General features: G+C 37.8%; 2 protein-coding genes across 3 annotated transcripts in view; both read left to right on the top strand.

Annotated features, from left to right (window-relative positions):
* Positions 1–6,624, top strand: part of usp20 (ubiquitin specific peptidase 20) — a 34,024-nt gene extending 27,400 nt beyond the window's left edge. For both annotated transcript variants that reach the window (XM_088356019.1, XM_088356018.1), the window contains 3 exons: positions 2,225–2,293; positions 2,372–2,540; positions 5,174–6,624. In XM_088356019.1, the coding sequence (XP_088212145.1) occupies positions 2,225–2,293; positions 2,372–2,529 (227 nt within the window). In that variant the 3' untranslated portion in view covers positions 2,530–2,540; positions 5,174–6,624. The remainder of the gene's footprint in view (positions 1–2,224; positions 2,294–2,371; positions 2,541–5,173) is intronic.
* Positions 6,625–10,460: 3,836 nt separating this feature from the next.
* Positions 10,461–18,675, top strand: ptges (prostaglandin E synthase). The gene is made up of 3 exons (XM_088319943.1): positions 10,461–10,811; positions 13,087–13,169; positions 15,876–18,675. Exons 1-3 carry the CDS (start codon positions 10,704–10,706, stop codon positions 16,123–16,125), a joined length of 441 nt encoding a protein of 146 aa, XP_088176069.1. The 5' UTR covers positions 10,461–10,703; the 3' UTR covers positions 16,126–18,675.
* Positions 18,676–18,680: the final 5 nt, after the last annotated feature.

The raw sequence follows: 18,680 nt of genomic DNA, 5'->3' as shown, positions 1-18,680 counted from the left end.
AAAAATTGCCTAATTTCTCTTGAAGGGCGTCATAAATGTTTCCAGACGTCACGGTGGTGTTTTGTTTTTAGAGCGCATGCGTTGTCGAAAAGAGCAGCTCACCATTTTCCTCGGTGCTGCCACGGAAAAAACAAGAATAAGCAAAAATTTAGCAAGAAAATAGCAGTTAGAACCTATGTTAAATTAAAACCACACGTGCTGTATTTTCTCTTTTTTAAAATAGTTTGGATGTTTTAGCATGAAGTTAGTAGTTTCCCAAAATTAATATGTTAATATTTTTTTCTTTTTTAAAGAAAAATATCCAGGCCATTAAAAGGCGGCTCATTCAATAATTAAAGAATGCCCCTTGTCACTTTTTGGTCAAAATTTTATGAAGTGCATTAGATCAGTGTTTTTCAACCTTGGTTCCTGGGTACACCAGTGTGTCACGAGACCTTGTCTAGTGTGCCCCAAGAAATTGCACAATTTTATCATTGCAAAGAAATCAGGCCATATTTGCTTTCTTCGAGCAATCAGTCGAGTAACTAACATTCATCCTTATTGACAGTTGGCAACGGATTACTTTTTTTTTCTATTTTACAAACTGATTATCTGCTCCTGAGCTAGTAAATGGAAATAACTCATTAAGTTTCATGAAGCTCTTTAAGATTGCACTGCAAATAACTATAAAACAAATCAAATAAAGTTAAAATACTTCACATCATTTTGATTTTTTTTTTTAACATTTTTTTTTTTACCAACAAATACGTAAAACGAAAGTGGGAATAAAGGGTTTTCCTTTATTGGCAGATCATTTTTGCTCACTTGAAGTATTATTTACAAAAAAATCTAGAGAAAATAGATTAAAAAAAATAGTAAACCTTGATTAACAGGTTAAACATAAAGTAGAATCCTAAATTAGAGCAAAATTAATAACCAAAATGAATAATCTGTATTACTCCTGAATCACAGTGACTACAAATGATAAAAACGTCATTCTTTAGATTTAAGCAACATAATCATCCATCCATCCATCCATTATTTGCACCACTTATCCTCAGTAGGGTCACCGGGTTGCTGGAGCCTACAACATAATAATTTAAGCTAAAAAATAAAACAAAAATACACAAATAACTGAAACCAGTGCCAAGAATTAATTTTCAAACATTTTTGACGGTCTGTCCTTGGTCAAAAGGTTGGGAGACACTGAATTGTACAACCGTATATTCACCACTTCAAGGCACACTGCATTATAAGGCACAACCCCCAAAAATAGGCTTTTGTCATATATTTTTCATACTTAAGGCGCACCAGACTATAAAGCGCATGAAATTGAGAGTATAGTAAGAGCTTCCCTGTACAGGTACATGTGAATGCAATGCTTCAATATGTGTCGATGATCAAAATCGCAAAAGATTGTATGCGTCAGGAATCAAACCCAAGTAATAGCAGAGAGAGTACGATAACATTACCGCTAGATCACCACTAGATGACGTAAAATGGCAGTAGAGCTTATCCGATGATCACACTATTTTTACTCACAGTGAAAGAAACACTGATTTGCATAGTGCATTCTGACAGGTTAAACAGTCTCTCCACTTCTTCACCTTTGGGTCAATAACATCTTGGTATATGCATACGTAAAAGAGCTTGTATAGGATTTTGGTGAAATACTTTCTGTACTCTCTGTTCTCTAATATTCGTTGATGAAGAAAGTGGAAAGATTGTTTAACCAGAATGAACTATGCAATTCAGTGTTCCAAGAATAAAATAGTAAAATAGTGTGATTATAAAATAAAGTTGAATGCCTTATTGTATGACATTTGTATTGTTGTTGGTGTAGTAGTGAAGTGTCGGCACTGCCACTGCTCGGTTTGATTCTGTTGTATTCAATACTTTGCAATTTAGGTAACCGATGTTATTTAATTAATCATAGCACAATCATTGCTCATACACAATGTTCTTGTAAAACATTGTGTGGTAATGTATACTTATAATAATTGTATGGATTCTCAATTGTATCCACTATATTTTGTAGTATATAAGGTTATAAAGCGCACTTTCACATTTTTTGCCCAATTGGGGTTGCTAACCTTATAGTCAGGAAAATATGATACTTGCAATGACAAAGGTTCTCATCACCAGACTTCAGGTTTTGGTTGTCACATGTTGGGTATTCCTATCAGTGGGTTTGAAAGATTTAAGAATGGTCCTCCAAGTCCACTAATCCCATTTTTGTTCACAGAGCCCCCCGGTCCGATCGACAACAGTAAGATTAGCGTCATGAAAGGAGGACACGTTCAGCTCAAGCAGGGTCAGCCTCACCTGACACATTGGTGTCAAACATGATCAGACAGCTTCATCTTAAGGATGCGTGCGTGGCCCCTTTCAGGTGCAGACTACGGGCAGATTTCTGAAGAGACGTGGCAGTACCTTCTGGGAATTTACAGCGGTGGTCCAGAGATCGCGGTCAGACAGACGGTGGTCCCTGCCGAACCTGACGGACTCCATGGAGAGAGGAAGATCGAAGCTGAGACCCGAGCTCTCTGACGTTGCTGAAGGTTAGAATTTACATGTTGAAGTAAACATATAGTGATGTTTCTTACTGTAATGGGAATTTTAATCAGCATAATTTTAGACAACCGCACTGTGTCCCTGCACACCTGAGTCCTTTTTCAGCTACATCACTTTCAATTCTGCCCCGAGTTGTTTACCTTGGATCTTTTCAGATAGGGTTACTTTTCAGAATGGTGATTACAAAAACAAGCAGATGTTTACTACTGCACCAAAAGAAAACGCGAATGAGTCTGAATTGCTTAAAATGTGAGCCCTCTATTCCTAGATGACAGCGCCAATGCATCCATATTGTGGAGAATAGTGCCAGATTGCACCATAGTTGTGTCTTTTGTGTTGTTGTCATTCGTGGTTTCTGCGGTTATCGACCAAATTGATTATGCTTGTTATGGATCCTCAAGGATTAAAGTAAGCTTCCGCAATCTCACATTGATGCCCATGATACAAAAAGAGAAGCGTAGCATTTTTGATAACTTCACTAGAGTGTATAAATTGAGGACCTAATTTGTGGGCAAAAAAGTTGAAATATCATGAGTACGTTGTAAATATCGAATGAAGTACTGTTACACCCCCCGTTTTGCTCCTGTTAGGTGTTATACAAGTAATGTTGGCAAAAACATGGACTAATTTTTCTCGGAGGGCCTCATAAATGTGCACATTTTTGAGGGAGAATGGCGTAATGTATTTCAGTTTTGACAGAAAAAGATCATTCATTGTCGATAGTAACATCTCAAATAAGCCCAAGGTATGTGCTAGCCGCATCAAAACAACTTTGTTTTAGTGAATAGTCAACAAAAAACCACGTTCTTTTGATTGGTCCGACTATGTGCCACTTTGTAGAGCTTTTCTGTGTGATTCTTTTGCCTCTGATACAATGCTGGTCCATATCGGGTGAGTAACAAGTAAAACGAGTACAATTTAAACGGAAAAAAATAGTAGCTCAGATGACAAGTATATTGACAGTAGCTTAGTTCAAACATAAATTAAACTTTAGAAGAATTGACGTTCTTTTCTCTACAGTTTGGCTTTATCGAGTTCTGTCAGTAAGAAAAATAACAAGATAATTGATACAACATTGACCAAACAGAGGCTGCAGCAAAAACGAATAAAATAAGGCACAGAAACTAATTTTCTATGCCCCATTCAGTGAATGATTTGGCCTTGGATTTATCAAATCTTTAGATTTTTTTCACACAGGCAGCATTCAGTGACCTCATACAATAGGGCTATTGATTGATTCACATTAGATTTCTTTTAACTCATTCAATGCCAGACGTTTTTCTCCAATAGGAAGGGCCATTTCAAGCAGAACTTTCACTTTGGTGCTTTTTTTCGGACATTTGTGATACAGGGTATGGTGTAATAATAGTCTGGTCTGCAATAATCTGGTCTGTAAAGCCCTTTTGTGAATAAGGGCTATACAAATAAAAATGACTTGACGATACCATCTATATATCTAAACAATGCTATTCATAAACATAAAGGCGCTTTGCTTGCAAAATAATATTTTATTACTAGAACACTGAAATTATGCGTGAACAATCCATGAACTTTCCCGTGACATGATCACATGTTTTCGGTCACTCGGGTGCCGCCCACACTCTTTGACATGTTGCACGAGGAAGTGGGGGGCTCCTCGATATGCGGACAAAGTCAAGTCAAGTCAAATCATGTTTATTTGTATAGCCCTTAATCACTAAGAGTCTCAAAGGGCTGCACAAATCAAAGACCATTGGAAACTATTATTGCAGACTATTATGACACCATCCCCTCATCTAAAACCTACATGAGGGCAGATAATACACATATTATCAACATAAAATATAGATTCTTCATATGCTATAGTGTATAAGTGTGTTTTAAGCTTACATTTAAACATTTCCACTGAGGTTGCAGATCGAATCTCAGGGGGAAGAGCATTCCACAGCACCGGGGCTTAGATGGAGAACGCTCTCGAACCTGCGGATCTCTTCTTGGCTCTTGGAATCACTAGAATACCAGTGTTTTCAGAGCGAAGGCTCCAGACCGGAACAAAGGGGGGAATTAAATCTGAAAGATACGAGGGAGCAAGTACATGCATGATTTTGTATAATACCAACAGAACCTTAAAATCACATCTTAAGCTAGATCTTATTAAAATACTTCCTGCCATCTAGCTGTGATTTATCATAATGAAATCATTCCCAGAGGCTTTATGATTTCTAATCAGCAGCACCAAAGTCTTTAGAATAGTTTCTTAAAACAAAAACTTGAAAACGTACTTTAATTTTTGGCACCCAGGGACAATGCTTCGGAAAAAACACGTTATGGCACTGAATGAGTTAATGGTACTGGAGAAATTGGAAAATTGGCGTTGAATTTGCTTGAATTTGCACATGAATAAGTTATATGAACTGATATCTCAAATAGCTCATATGTAGAGGGGCCTCTGAACTGGGCATAATAGCAGTTAGCATCCCCAGTGGCCAGCGTGTGTCACCGTTTCCCGGAATCCTGTACGCTCAGTGTCAATAACACTAACGTCAGCAGGAAAATTCCGTCCGGAACGGTGCAGCTATTGAAACAGCTGCCCCCTCTAATCATCTGGCTTCTTTCCTCTTTCCCCAATTTTCCTCTCCAGAGCGCTTTTCCCGCTCCCTCCCACACAGCCGAGGAATTTTGCACGAGGGCGAAGATGGTAGACCGTTTGTTGCCGTGAGTAAAGAGCAAATCCTGCAGGACAGAAGTTTTGATTTGACTATTTTTCAAATCTCACAACATCATGGCTTTTACACTACAAGAAACCTCCCTGAGATTGGAATTATTATTTTTTTCTGTTGTTGTCAGACAGCTTTGATTACTCGCTTAGCAACCCGCTACCACAAAAACATCAAACACACTCCTGAGCCCTCGGGAATGTCTAGCAAGTGCACAACAAAAGCAACCGGCATGCACACGTGTGATGCTTCATGAGAATTTTAAACCCTCAAATGAGCATTTCATCTTTATGGAAATGACAAAAACAACTTCAGATGCAGTACATGTGGATCAAATAAGCTACTGGCAATACATAGAGTTTATCATCATTAACTCATTCACTGCCAATGGCAGGTGTAAAAGTCAAAGATCCGTTTTGCGGAGAATAGTGCCAGATTGCAACAGAGACGTGTCTTTTCGTGTTGTTGTCGTTGATGGTTTTAGCTGCCATTGATGGCTACAGACATCCAACATCAATTTTAGACAAGCTGCCGTCAAAGATAGATTTAAAATGTACAAAGTGAAATGCACTAGAAAAAAAATATTTTAATTGTTTAGTAGGAAAACCTTTTTCTATTTATTACTTTGCAAGCTGGCTATGAAATGAAGAACATGTGCATGCAAACTTACAAAAACAAACCCGCTACGATAAGTAATGTCAAGAAATGATGAAATGCACCTTACTTGTATGAGAAATGTGAAGACTCAAATTTGTTTTCTCAAGCTATGCGACGCTAACTCATAACTCAAAACACCACAGGTAGCCTCAAGTTGGTTAACATGTTTTTTTTTCATAAACAATAGAAATATGCGTTATTCCAAACCTTAAGCGTTGTTTTATTGCACACAAAACACAAAAAATGCAGGAAAGATGTTTTTGAAAAAAAAACAAACTGAAAAAAAACCCCTATAATTTAAACATATGTGAAATGCCATAGAAAAGCTAATAGCCATTAGCATTTAAAATGCCCCTCTTTCAATCCCTCAAAAGATTTTTTTTAATTACACTCATGGCAAACAAGAATAGAATTGCACTATTCTTAGCTGACCGGCAAATTTCAGTGCTGTCTGGCAATCGTTTTAAATAATACGTGAATTGTGCTGTTGTGTATGTGCCATTAATTCCAAAAAAATCTGCTTGTGTGTTCTTTGCTCGTGTTTCAGCACGTAGCATGGCGTGAAAATTCACATTTCCACCCAATCATTGTGGTTCTAGCGATGTTTCGAAAACATCAACAGTGGTTGGCCTCATTTCCACGGGATGTCTTAATGTGTGTACACAAGATGTACTAATGACTTGCTTAAATTATTAAATGTACTATTTAATCACATTGACACCGTTTGTTGTTATTTGTTTTTCATTTTCACATACAACAGAAAAGGGAGTTGCTATATTTTGTCATAATGATTTTTTTACCCCCCAAAACTAATCAGAGAAGCAACCAAGAGGTCCATTATCACATAGGATGACCTGCAGGCATACATAGCTGAGGTAGGACAATCTGTGACATTTTTACAAAAGCATTTAGCTCGAAAAGAATGGGGCACAGGTCCACCTACCAAAAGGACAATTACCCAAAAAATCAACTTTTTTATTGTTTAAAATTAACAGTATAAAAGTGTTAAAATGGCCAGACCTCAATCCAATATAGCATTTGTGAAGGATCTGGAAAATGCGGTGCAAAAACGTTAACCATCAAACATTAAGGAATTTGAGCTATTTTGTTGGGGAATGTGGGAAATATATTTCTGTTTCCAGATGTGCAAAACGTATAACCCCTTTGCACACACGTGACCTGACTTGACGACATCATGACTGACGGAAGTAAACCTCGTGACCAGTACAAAGGAATATTGTGCAGTGTCAGATGAGGTGGCTTACCTTGTTGGAAACCACAAAGAGAGCTTTTTAGAGAAACTGAGGATATCATTTGCAGGGATAGCTACCGACCTGACAAATCACACAAATCGTCCAGTATGCCAGACATCAGTCCGCACTATTTGTAAATGGTGTATCCCCATACACTGGCGCTGATCCAAAAGCTTATAAAAGTCTGGATGCTTACCAGTTAAAGTCGAAGTTTTGGCTTAGCGTGTGACGTCTTCCACTCCGCTGTTGCTTAACTACAACACAGCACCCCGAGGCCATCCTGTTAATCTGTTACTAATCAACATACTGCTGGATACTGCTGGAAGTATGAATTTCCCTACTATGATGAATAAAGTATCTATCTATCTATCTATATCTATACATCTATACATCTATCTATACATCTATCTATCTATACATCTCAAGTACACTGTAACTGAAAGCTGCTCAAATTGTTTAGCATTTTTTTCAAGCTAAAGTAGCTAAATTGAGTGCATTTGGCATGACTCCTTGGGGGTTACTATTCAAAATGGTGACTACAAAAACAAGCACATATTTGCTACTGCCCAGAAAGAAAACGCAAATGAGTCTGAAGAGATTAAAATGTGATCTCTGCAGCGCCAGTGCATCCTTACTGTGGAGAAGAGTGCCAGATTGCACCATAGATACTAAATTCCCCTTCCCCGCAGAATCCCACCCCTCTTCACGCGAACGCTCACTCATTTTTTTGTTTTATTCACCCCAATCAATATTCTGTTAATAAACATATTATAAAGACTAAGATCGTGACACTCGTTCTGTTGGAAACGCAGAGCTGAGAAGCAAAGAAAAAAACGAGTGCGCGTTCACATTAGGTGGAGTGAGATTCTTCTGCTGGCGAGTAGAAGTTAGCCATTCGTACCTTCTTAAAATAGAAATGATTGGAAATACATCCAATTCCCATTACTTTTGCAAGGCACTGTAAATATCTCATTCCTTAGCTATGTGATCCAATTTTAAAGAATTTGATGCTGGGCGTTATCCCTGTTTGATTACGCCGAATTCAGTGATTTATCTTAGACAGGGGCGTCAAACTCATTTTAGCTCGGGGGGCACACGATAGAACAAACATTCTCTCTGTGGCTGGACTAGTAGATTAGAGGGAAAGAAAAAAAGAGAGAAATAAATAAGAAAAAGAGAGGAAGAGAAAAGTAGAGCGAGTGGGACAAAGAAAGAGAAAGAGAGAGAGAGAGTGTAAGAAACGAGAGCTAAAAAGAAATAGTGAGAGAGGAGGCAAAGAAGAGAGAGAAACAGAGAAAAGAAAGAGAAGAGGATAAAAGGAAGAGAGCAAAAGAAGATAAAAAGACACAGAAAGAGAAATAGACAAAGAGAGAACAAAATAAACCCAAAGAGGAACGGAAAGAGAGAAGGAGCGAAAGAGAGAAAAGAGAGAGAAGAGGATAAAAGGAAGAGAGAGCAAGAGAAAGTAAAAAGACACAGAGAGAGAAAGAGACCAAGACGAACAAAGAAAGAGAAAAAGTGAGACCGAAAAGATAAAATAGAGAGAGTGAGAGAAAAAGGGAAGAGAGAGAGAGAGAGAGAGAAAGAGCATAAGAAAAAAAAGTACAGCGTTTGTGAGAGGCACCTGGCTTTGGTAACATCAAGTGGGTTATTTCAACCTGCAGCTTGTTTTTCTCTTGCGCTTCCCTCAGTGTTGTCTCGCTGGCCAGATTCAATCCTTTAGCGGGCCTGATCCAGCCCCAGGGCCGCCTGTTTGACACCCCTGATCTAAGAAATCCAGTCCGGCTCCCAAGCAGAGTAAGATGGTGGTCTTTATCATGTTTGTCCTGTTTTCTTGAGTAACGAGGTGGAAAAAGGAAAGTGATGTTTTGCCCGCAGTTCCAATATTTTGCCAACGTGAGTCACCACCGTCTCACTGAGAGTCACGTCTTGATTACAGCGCTGACACACTGAGGGACAAAACTCTGGAATTTTTGGTGCTTACTTGAAGAAATATTTGACTTTTTGTAATCCGATTTTTCAATTTGGGCGGAGGAATGAAGTCTACCGTATTTTCTGCACTATAAGGGGCAGCAGATTATAACACGCACTTCCCCCAAATACTATTTTGTTATATTTCTTATTCTTCTTTTTCTTGTGTATTTTTGTCCTTCCTTCTTTCTTTTGTTTTGTTCTTTCTCTTTTCCATTTCTTTTTTCCTTGCCTTTTTTTCTATTGGTCTTTATAATTATCTTCCTTTTCTTCTTTTTTCTCTTTTCCATTTCTTTTTTCCTTGACTTTTTTCCCTTTTTCTTTTCGTCTTCTTAATTATCTTCTTTCCTTCCTTTTTTCCCTTTCCTTCTTTTTTTGACTTTTCCTTTTTGTATGTTTGTCTATTTTCTCTTTTCTTTTTGTCTTCCCATTTATTTTATTTTATTTTTTCTCTTCTTTTTCTCTTTTCTCTCCCTTATTTATTTTCCTTTCATTTCTGTTTTCCCTTTCTTTTTTTCCAGAATTTTTATTTTTGTCTTATCTTCTTTTTTCTTCTTTCTTCATTTTTAATTGTTCTTTGTCTTTTTTCTTTACTTTCCTTATTCTTTTCTTCTTGCCTTTCTATTTTTCTTATTTTGTCTTGCTTCTTTTTTTCTTTTTCTTGTCTTTCTATTACCTTTTTGTTCTTGCTTTTTGTTTTTGTCTTTCCATTTATTTTCTTTTAATTTTTCTATTCTTTTTTCTTTATTGCTTTTTTCTCTCTTCTTTCCCTTATTTATTTTCCTTTTCTATTTTCCCTTTTGTCTTTTTTTCCTGCCTTTTTATTTTTATCTCATCTTTTTTCTTCCGTTTTTCATTTTTATTGTTCTTGATTGGTTTTTTTTCTTTACTTTCCTTGCTCCTTTCTTCTTGCGTTTCTGTTTTTCCCCTTTTCTTCTTTTGTCTTGCTTCTTTCTTTCCCTTTTTCTTGTTGTCTTTCTATTGCCCCTTTTTCTTGTTTTCTTGATCTTTTTCTTTTCGTCTTCTTATTTCCCCCTTTTTTTTTAAAGAAATTCGGTTCGTTTTGAGTTTTCGTGGTTTGTATTCTTCTTTGTGGCTTGTGGCCTTCAATTTTGGTTGCGTGACACAAATAATACACACTCCCTATAAAAAATGAACCTATGTGAAACGTATGTATTACATATATTTATATTTTTTATTTTTTACGACACGACTCTGAGCGTCCTTTTCACGGCAAATGTTGAAAGAGAGACAAACCCGAAAAAGGCCGTAAGCGATTCCGCCCGCCAGTTTGACACGCATACTTGACAAGTTCTGCAGTCGGACGGGATGATGGCGCTCGACTGTGGCCCCGGGGGCAGACATGATGCATGTTTAGACATCGCACGTGTGGGGAAAAGACGGCGGAATCCTCAATGAAGAAAATCCTTTGCTCAGACTGTCATCATCCTCATCATCATCGGAGCAAGTGGGCGGAGTTTAACGCAGGTTACAAATACAGGCCCCCCCTCTTCTCGCTGCTCACTTTTCAGCAGGCCACATTCCTGGATCTCCAACTGGAACTTCTCCCACCATGTTAAGAAGCAACGTCTTCTCCTGTTTTGTTTTCTACGCCGTCTTGCTCGTGCTCAAGATGTACGTGCTGGCCTTCATCACCGGACAGGTCAGGCTACGCAAGAAGGTCAGTCAGTGAGTGAATGAATGAGTGAATCAGCGAGTATGTGAATATATGCTTTGAGAATGAACCATGTATGAGAGGGGATGAGTTAATGGTTTGAAAGTAAACTTTTGGCGAATTTATTGTAAAAAATTGGAGAAGTTTATGAATGGGTGAATTTGTAGATTTTCTGAAATTAATGGTAGACTTGCACATTTGTGAGTGGCGAGTGAATGAGTAAGTCAATGTAAAGTTTGAGAAAGAACAGTGTGTTGGCCTTCATCACCTGACAGGTCAGAGTGAGTGAGTAAGAATGCTCTGAGAACGAACAATGTGCTGGCCTTTATCACAGGACAGGTGAAGTGAGTGAGTGAATCAGTGAGTGAATCAACAAGTAAGTGAATCTATGCTTTGAGAATGAACCATGTATGAGAGTGGATGAGTTAATGGTTTGAAAGTGAACTTTTGACGAATTTATCGTGAAAAATTGAAGAAGTTTATGAATGAGTGAATTTGTAGATTTTCAGAAATGAATGCTATATACTTCCACATGGGTGAGTGGAGAGTGAATGAGTAAGTCAATGTAAACTTAAGTGTGTTGGCCTTCATCACCAGACAGGTGTGCGTGAGTGAGTGAGTGAGAATGCTCTGAGAACGAGCAATGTGCTGGCCTTTATCTCAGGACAGGTGAAGTGAGTGAGTGAATCAGTGAGTGAATCAACAAGTAAGTGAATATATGCTTTGAGAATGAACCATGTATGAGAGTGGATGAGTTAATGGTTTGAAAGTAAACTTTTGGCAAATCTATTGTGAAAAATTGGAGGTTATGAATGAGTGAATTTGTAGATTTTCTGAAATTAATGGTTGACTTGCACATGTGTGAGTGGCAAGTGAATGAGTAAGTCAATGTAAACTTCAGTGTTTTGGCCTTCATCACCAGACAGGTGTGAGTGAGTGAGTGAGTGAGTGAGTGAGTGAGTGAGTGAGTGAGTGAGTGAGTGAGTGAGTGAGTGAGTGAGTGAGTGAGAATGCTATGAGAAAAAACAATGTGCTGGCCTTTATCACTGGACAGGTCAGGCTACGCAAGAAGGTCAGTCAGAGAGTGAGTGAGTGAATGAATGAGTGAGTGAATCAGCGAGTAAGTGAATATATGCTTGGAGAAAGAACCATGTATGAATGGGGATGAGTTAATGGTTTGAAAGTCAACTTTTGGCAAATTTATTATGAAAGATTGGAGAAGGTTATGAATGAGTGATTTGTAGATTTTCTAAAATTAATGGTAGACTTGCACTTGTATGAGTTGAGAGTGAATGAGTAAGTCAATGTAAAATTTGAGAAAGAACAGTGTGTTGGCCTTCATCACCAGACAGGTCTGAGTGAGTGAGTGAGTGAGTGAGTCAGAATGCTATGAGAAAGAACAATGTGCTGGCCTTTATCACAGGACAGGTCAGGCTATGCAAGAAGGTTAGTGAGTCAAAGAATGAGTGAATTAGTGAATATATACTTTGAGAATAGGCCATATGTGAGAGTAGATGAGTTAATGTTTTGAAAGTGAATGTTTGGAGAATGTATCGTGAGGAATTAGAGAATGGTAAGTTTGTGAATGAGTGAATTTGAAGGTCTTTCTAAATTAATGGTAGACTTGCTCATGTGTAAGTGAAGAATGAGTAAGTAAATGTAAACTTTGAGAAAGAACAGTGTGTTGGCCTTCATCACCAGACAGGTCAGAGTGAGTGAGTGAGTGAGTTTGAATGAATGTTTTGAGAAATAACAATTAGCTGGCCTTCATCACTGGTCAGGGTGAGTGAGTGAGTTAGTGAGTGAGAATGCTATGAAAGAGAACTATGCACTGGCCTTCATCACAGGACAGATCAGGCTCGGAAAGAAGGTCAGTGAGTGAGTGAATGAATGAGTAAGCGAATGTATGCTTTAAGAAAGAATGATGTGCTGGGCCTCATCACAGGCTGTGCAAGAAGGTCAGTGAGTGAGTGAAAAGTGATTAATATTTCGAAAATGAACAACGGGAGAGTTTGTAATTCAACATGGATGATGAAAGAGTGAATGATTTAATCATTTGAGGATGGTTGGAGGAGTCATACGAGTGTGTGAGTAAGTGCATGAATGTTTTGAGCGTGAGTGAGAGTGTTGTCAAAATAAGTGGTTAATGTTTTCTGGCTATATGGATGTCATAACACAGTGAGTGAACACTACAAACTGATGAATGAGTGAGTCATTGCTCAATCCAGCTGGCGAGTTTCCAAGGCATAGAGTTTCACGAGATCTCTCTTTTATTGTGAAGGCTTTTGCCAACCCAGAAGACGCAATGAGACACGGAGGGCTGCAATATCACCGGTTAGATCCCGATGTGGAAAGATGCCGCAGGTATGACTCGCTCTATATGTATATACATACACAGCACCTAGAAAAGTATCAGCCCCCATAAACATTTTGCCATATTGCCACATTTCAGGCTTAAATCTTACAGCTAAAAAGCTGAAAATATTTTTTGATCTTGAAATGGAACCTATTCTCTCAGCTCAGCTAACTGACTCCAAAAGTTCCCTGAGGACTTCTGAATCAACTAATGTCGACAATGAGCTGTTGTCCGCCCAAATGACTAACAATGACAAAGTGCACCCGTGTGTCTTTAAATCTCAGTTTGAATGCACCTGCTCAGTAATGGGCTCAGAGGTCTTGAAAGGAGTCCCCGGAAAACAGACAGCATTATGAAGACTAAATATAATACCAGGCAGGTCCGAGATAAAGTTATGGAAATAAAGTTACCAAGACCTGGTCATCCTACTTTTGGCCCAAACAAGAAGAAAACTAATCGGAGAAGCAACCACGAGGCTCATGATAACATGAGATGAGTTGCAGGCATACACAGTCGAGGTGGAACAATCTCTCTATAAGACAACTATAATAAGTGCCTTTTATGAAAAAGTGGCAAGTAGAAAGCCATTTATGAAAATATATCATAAAAAGGCCGGTTTGGAGTTTGCAAGAAGCCTCACTGAAGTCACACATAACACGTGGAACAAGGTTCTCTGGTCAGTTATGACCAAAATGTAATTTTTCGGGCTGAATGCAAAGTATTACATTTGGCTTAAGAGTAGCACTGCATATTTCCCTGAAAACACCATTTCCACTGTCAAACGTGGTGACGGCAACATCATGGTCTGGGTTAGCTTTCCTTCAGTAAGGACCGGGAAGACTGTTAGGATTGATTGGTAGATGGATGGAGCCAAATACAGAGCAATTCAGTCAGGAAATCTGTTAGTCGGTTCACATTCCAACAAGGCAACAACCCTAAATCTAAAGCAAAACCTAGAATGAAATGGTTTCAAACTAACAATATAACAGTGTCTGAATGACCAAACCAAACTCCAGACCTGAATTTTATAGAGCATTTGCAGGAGGATCTTAAAAAGACCCGCATTAACAATCACCATCAAACCTTAGGAACTTGAGTTGTATTGTAAGGAAGGATGGGCAAATATTTCTGATTTAGGATGTGCAAAGCTTATAGAGACGTACCCAAAAAGGACTGTTATTGCAACACAATATTAACCCAATGGGAATACGCCTATTCCTTAATTTATTTAAGTTAGCGCGATATAAAATCTTGAATACATTAAGTTTCTTTTCACGATTGTGTCTCAAATGTTGTTGATTCTTAAATGATAATTTTGAGTTTTATTTATGGGTTTGAAGCCTAAAATATGGCAATATGTCAATAGGTTTTTGGGGGCGGGGGTGTTGGGGCAATCAGTTAGCAAGGCACTATAAATGCATTTGTTTTATTCTGATGTTGGCCTGTCATTCACCCTAAACCGTGACGCTTGATTTATATGGGTACACATCAAACGTTGAGCTGTTGGCTGCACTGTTCATTAAATCATTTGACAAAAAAATCATCTTTTTCTTGCTTCTTTCTTTCCCTTTTTCTTTTTGTCTTTCTAGTCCCCTATTTCCTGTTTTCTTACTTTTTCTTTTTATCTTCCTATTTACTTTATTTTAATTTTTCTCTTCTTTTTCCTTTCTTTCTTTTTTATTGCTTTTTTTCTCTCTTCTTTCCCTTGTTCATTTTCTTTTTATTTCTATTTTCCCTTTCATTTTGTCTCTTTTTCCTACCATTTTATTTTAGTCTTATCTTCTTTTTTCTTCTTTCTTCATTTTTATTGTTCTTTGTCTTTTTTTCTTTACTTTCCTTGCTCTTTTCTTCTTGCCTTTCTTTTTTTTTCTTCTTCTTTTGTCTTGCTTCTTTCTTTCCCTATTTCTTTTTCTTTCTATTGCCAACATCAAACGTTGAGCTGTTGGCTGCACAGTTCATTAAATCATGGACTTGCTTCCATTTGACATATTTACAAAAAACATCCGTGATTTTATTGCAATGTAATCCGTGATCTGCTTTAAATACATAGCGGACTAACGCGCCATGTTCTAATGATAGTTGAGTTAAAAAATTGTATTGATAACTCGTTACCTAGAAAAGTAATTATGTTCTAGGAACCTGCTTTTCGTGAAACTTTAGTCCCAACTAGAGGTAAGATCTTAAGCCCGAACCCAAGCCTGAACTGAATATCGGGTCAAGTTGGGCCTAAAATTTCAATTATATGTTTGGGCCCGGACCAAGTTGGGTTTCTCTCTCGCTGACTTTTTTTAAAAAGTTATCTACCCGTGACGGTTCTTTGTTTCTTTTTCTTTGTGGAGGATGCGTGTGATGGATTCTGTATCCCTCTTGCGCCAACGACCCTGGCCTGTGCATGCAGCAATCCGTGCTCATCCTCTGTAAAGAAAACAAAAACAATGACGGGTGGATAATTTTTTTTTTTTTTTTAAGTCAGGGAGAGAGAATCCCTCCGTCACCCGAGTTCTCACAAATAAAATAGGCGACTCGTGTTTGCTTCGGTCTTGGTCCCTCAACTCAAGTTCATTTGTCGGGCTTAGATGGGCCGAGCTTAAATACCCGCGAACCCGGTTGGGTTGGGCTGGATTTTTTAGTCCTGATCTTACATTTAGTCCCAACTCTATAACAGGCACAATCCTGTCTTATTGCAACACTGACACCAAAAACTCATTTTGTAGAGCTCACCGCAACGACATGGAGAACATCTTCCCCTTCCTCTTTCTGGGTGCCATCTACTCCATGACAGGCCCGTCTATGGCGATGGCCCGCCTCCACTTCCTGTCCTTCACGGCGGTCCGCGTGCTACACAGCGTGGCCTATCTGGCCGCTCTGCCTGCACCCACACGTTCCCTTGCCTATGTGCTAGCGCAAGTGCCCTGCCTGTCCATGGCCTTGCAGATCCTGGCCAAGGTCGCCACCTACGCTTAGGCCAAGGAATTTTATTTCAGTGTTTCCAAAACGGACATCTAGCCTTCTGGACGACATTAATCTCTGACAGGGGTCTCAAACGTGGTGGTCGTGAGCACCAGGTAGCCCCCAAAGAACACCTGAATAGTCTGCAGGCAGGTTGTGAAAATAACTCGCCAGTGATGATGGGTCATTGCGATTTTCTAGTGAGTTTGAGTTTCTAACTGACTTGATATTTTAGTGGTTGACTTAACTTCTAATGATCAACACCTGGTAATAACACAGTAACAACATAGTAATAACATAGGTTGTTATTTCATAAATGTATATCAAAATGGTAGCCATTTGCGCTAACAGGTAACAAAAGGTAGCTGTCAGCCTTAAAGTGTTGGTGATCCCTAATTCACACTGATGAAAATTATGCCACTCATTGAAGTCAAAGTTGTTCACTGGCACTAACGTCTGTAAACGTCATTTGAAGTCTGTTTACTGTAAATGATGTGGCGAAGACCAATTAAACCATTTGTAGAAAAAAATGCAAAAAAATCTCTTCAAATATAACCCGTTTAAATAAATGAACACATAAACACATCACGTGATACCTAAAATATCGCAGACATGAAATTGATTCATTTATTCAAGCATTTTGGTATTTATTTTGTCATGTTTTTGATGTGGTGGTTGTCATTTAAAATAGAATAGAATGGCCTTTGTTGTCATGACACAATTGGACAACACAATTGGAGGTTGTGGAAAAAGTTAAAAATGTGTAAAAAGATAGAAAAAAACATATTACTGATATAAAATAAATATGAGTACAGTATATTCACATTGGCAGTTGCACAGTGCATTGTGCTCAAGAACGCTGTAGATAGGAGTTTATTTTGTGATTTATTTATTTTATTTTTCTAATGTCTTTTGTTGTTTACTTTTTCATTTATTTGGTCACAACAAAATGTATTCAAATTTAGGGGCAAGTCAAAGTTGCTTGTCTTTTTACCACATTGTTTGAGTAATGAGTGCACCAATCAAATGGTAGCAGTCGATTGACCAATGGGGGAAAAGTTCAGCCAGTTTTACCCGTTCTCCTATCTGAATAACATTTTGTTACAACAAAATACACGACAAAATACACAAGATAAAACGTGACAAAATACACAAAAATGACAAAACAAATACACGACAAAATACAATACAATAAAAGACAAATACACAACGAAATACACAACAAATACATGACATAATACATGACAGAATATAACACGATACACGACTAAATACGCAACAAAATACACGACAAATATACAACAAATACATGACCAAAAACTACTCAATACACGACAGATAAATGACAAATACATGATAAAATACAACAGAATACAAGACAAGTATATGGCAAAATACACAACAAAAACATGTCAAATACATGACAAAATATACTACAAATACATGACAATATACACTACAAATACTTGACAAATACATGACAAAATACGCAACAAATATCCAACAAAAACATGACAAAACACAACACAATACATGACAAAACACGACATGATACACGACAAGTATATGACAAAATACACAATAAAATACACAACAAATACATGACAAATACATGATAAAATACACTACAAATGCATGACAAATACATGACAAAATACGCAACAAATTATACGACAAATACATGACCAATACACGACAAAATACATAACAAAATAAATACCAAACTAAATGACAAAATGCATAAGTACATGTGTTGCATTTATGTCCTGTATTTTGGTATTTGGATCCCCTAACCACAAGGATCAATTGGGCACTATTTCCTGTGGTGTGTCTTGGGCCACTATCCCTCTCCAGGCCAACACATGTTTCCATCCGGTTTTGAACCAGGGACCTTTTGCGTGTCAGGAGAATGTGCTAACTGCTGCACTACAGACACATATTTAAGTTCTATGGTATAAAAAAAAAATCAATGTGTTTATTCATATGGCATCTATTTGTAAAGTACATGTATTTCTTCTTAAGGCAGGATCGGTCTTCTATCATTTCATACCCTTTTTTCTGACTTTATTGTAAACACAGTTTTCTAAACATTTATCCCATAAATATACAAGTTCCAGATATAACTCACATGACCCTCTCTGAGCTGTGAACTCATGTTTGGGGACTCGAACGTTCAGTTGACTCTGAAGTTTAAACACAAACAATTGATTGTGTGTTGTGACAGCATTGAGAATCAAGTCACACATTTCTTTGGTTATTTTTTTATTTTTGTTTTACTTGAAACCTCGAAGGAAACCACACAGACTGAATATTTCATCTGCCTGGATATTTATTAACTATTTAAGATTATTTTTGGTGTGTGCACGTTGAGAATAAAAACGTATATGTGTTTGGAATCACTCCTGAGCCATGTAAGAGTGACTGTGCCATTCACTAGCGCATCACGTTTTAAAAACAATTGAAATATTTTAACTCTATTTAAATCGGCATTTTGACGTTTGTTCTTTGCCCTTTTTGTAATGTGTGTCTGTGTAAACAATTAAACTGACATGTCATTTATGCTAATATTT

This window comes from Urocampus carinirostris, chromosome 16 (assembly GCF_059441175.1).
Source record: "Urocampus carinirostris isolate Australia breed hairy pipefish chromosome 16, RoL_Ucar_1.0, whole genome shotgun sequence".
Classification (NCBI taxonomy): Eukaryota; Metazoa; Chordata; class Actinopteri; order Syngnathiformes; family Syngnathidae; genus Urocampus; species Urocampus carinirostris.
The sequence above is the reverse complement of the archived record's forward strand: the minus strand, read 5'-3'. Positions and strand labels throughout refer to the sequence as shown.

What these genes read in the sequence shown, in the direction of transcription:
- ptges (XM_088319943.1), top strand. Translation starts at nt 10,704, where the DNA reads ATGTTAAGAAGCAACGTCTTCTCCTGTTTTGTTTTCTACGCCGTCTTG. An exon ending in AGGTCAGGCTACGCAAGAAG is followed by an intron (nt 10,812 to 13,086) that starts GTCAGTCAGTGA and finishes TTTATTGTGAAG; the next exon opens with GCTTTTGCCAACCCAGAAGA. An exon ending in GATGTGGAAAGATGCCGCAG is followed by an intron (nt 13,170 to 15,875) that starts GTATGACTCGCT and finishes CTCATTTTGTAG; the next exon opens with AGCTCACCGCAACGACATGG.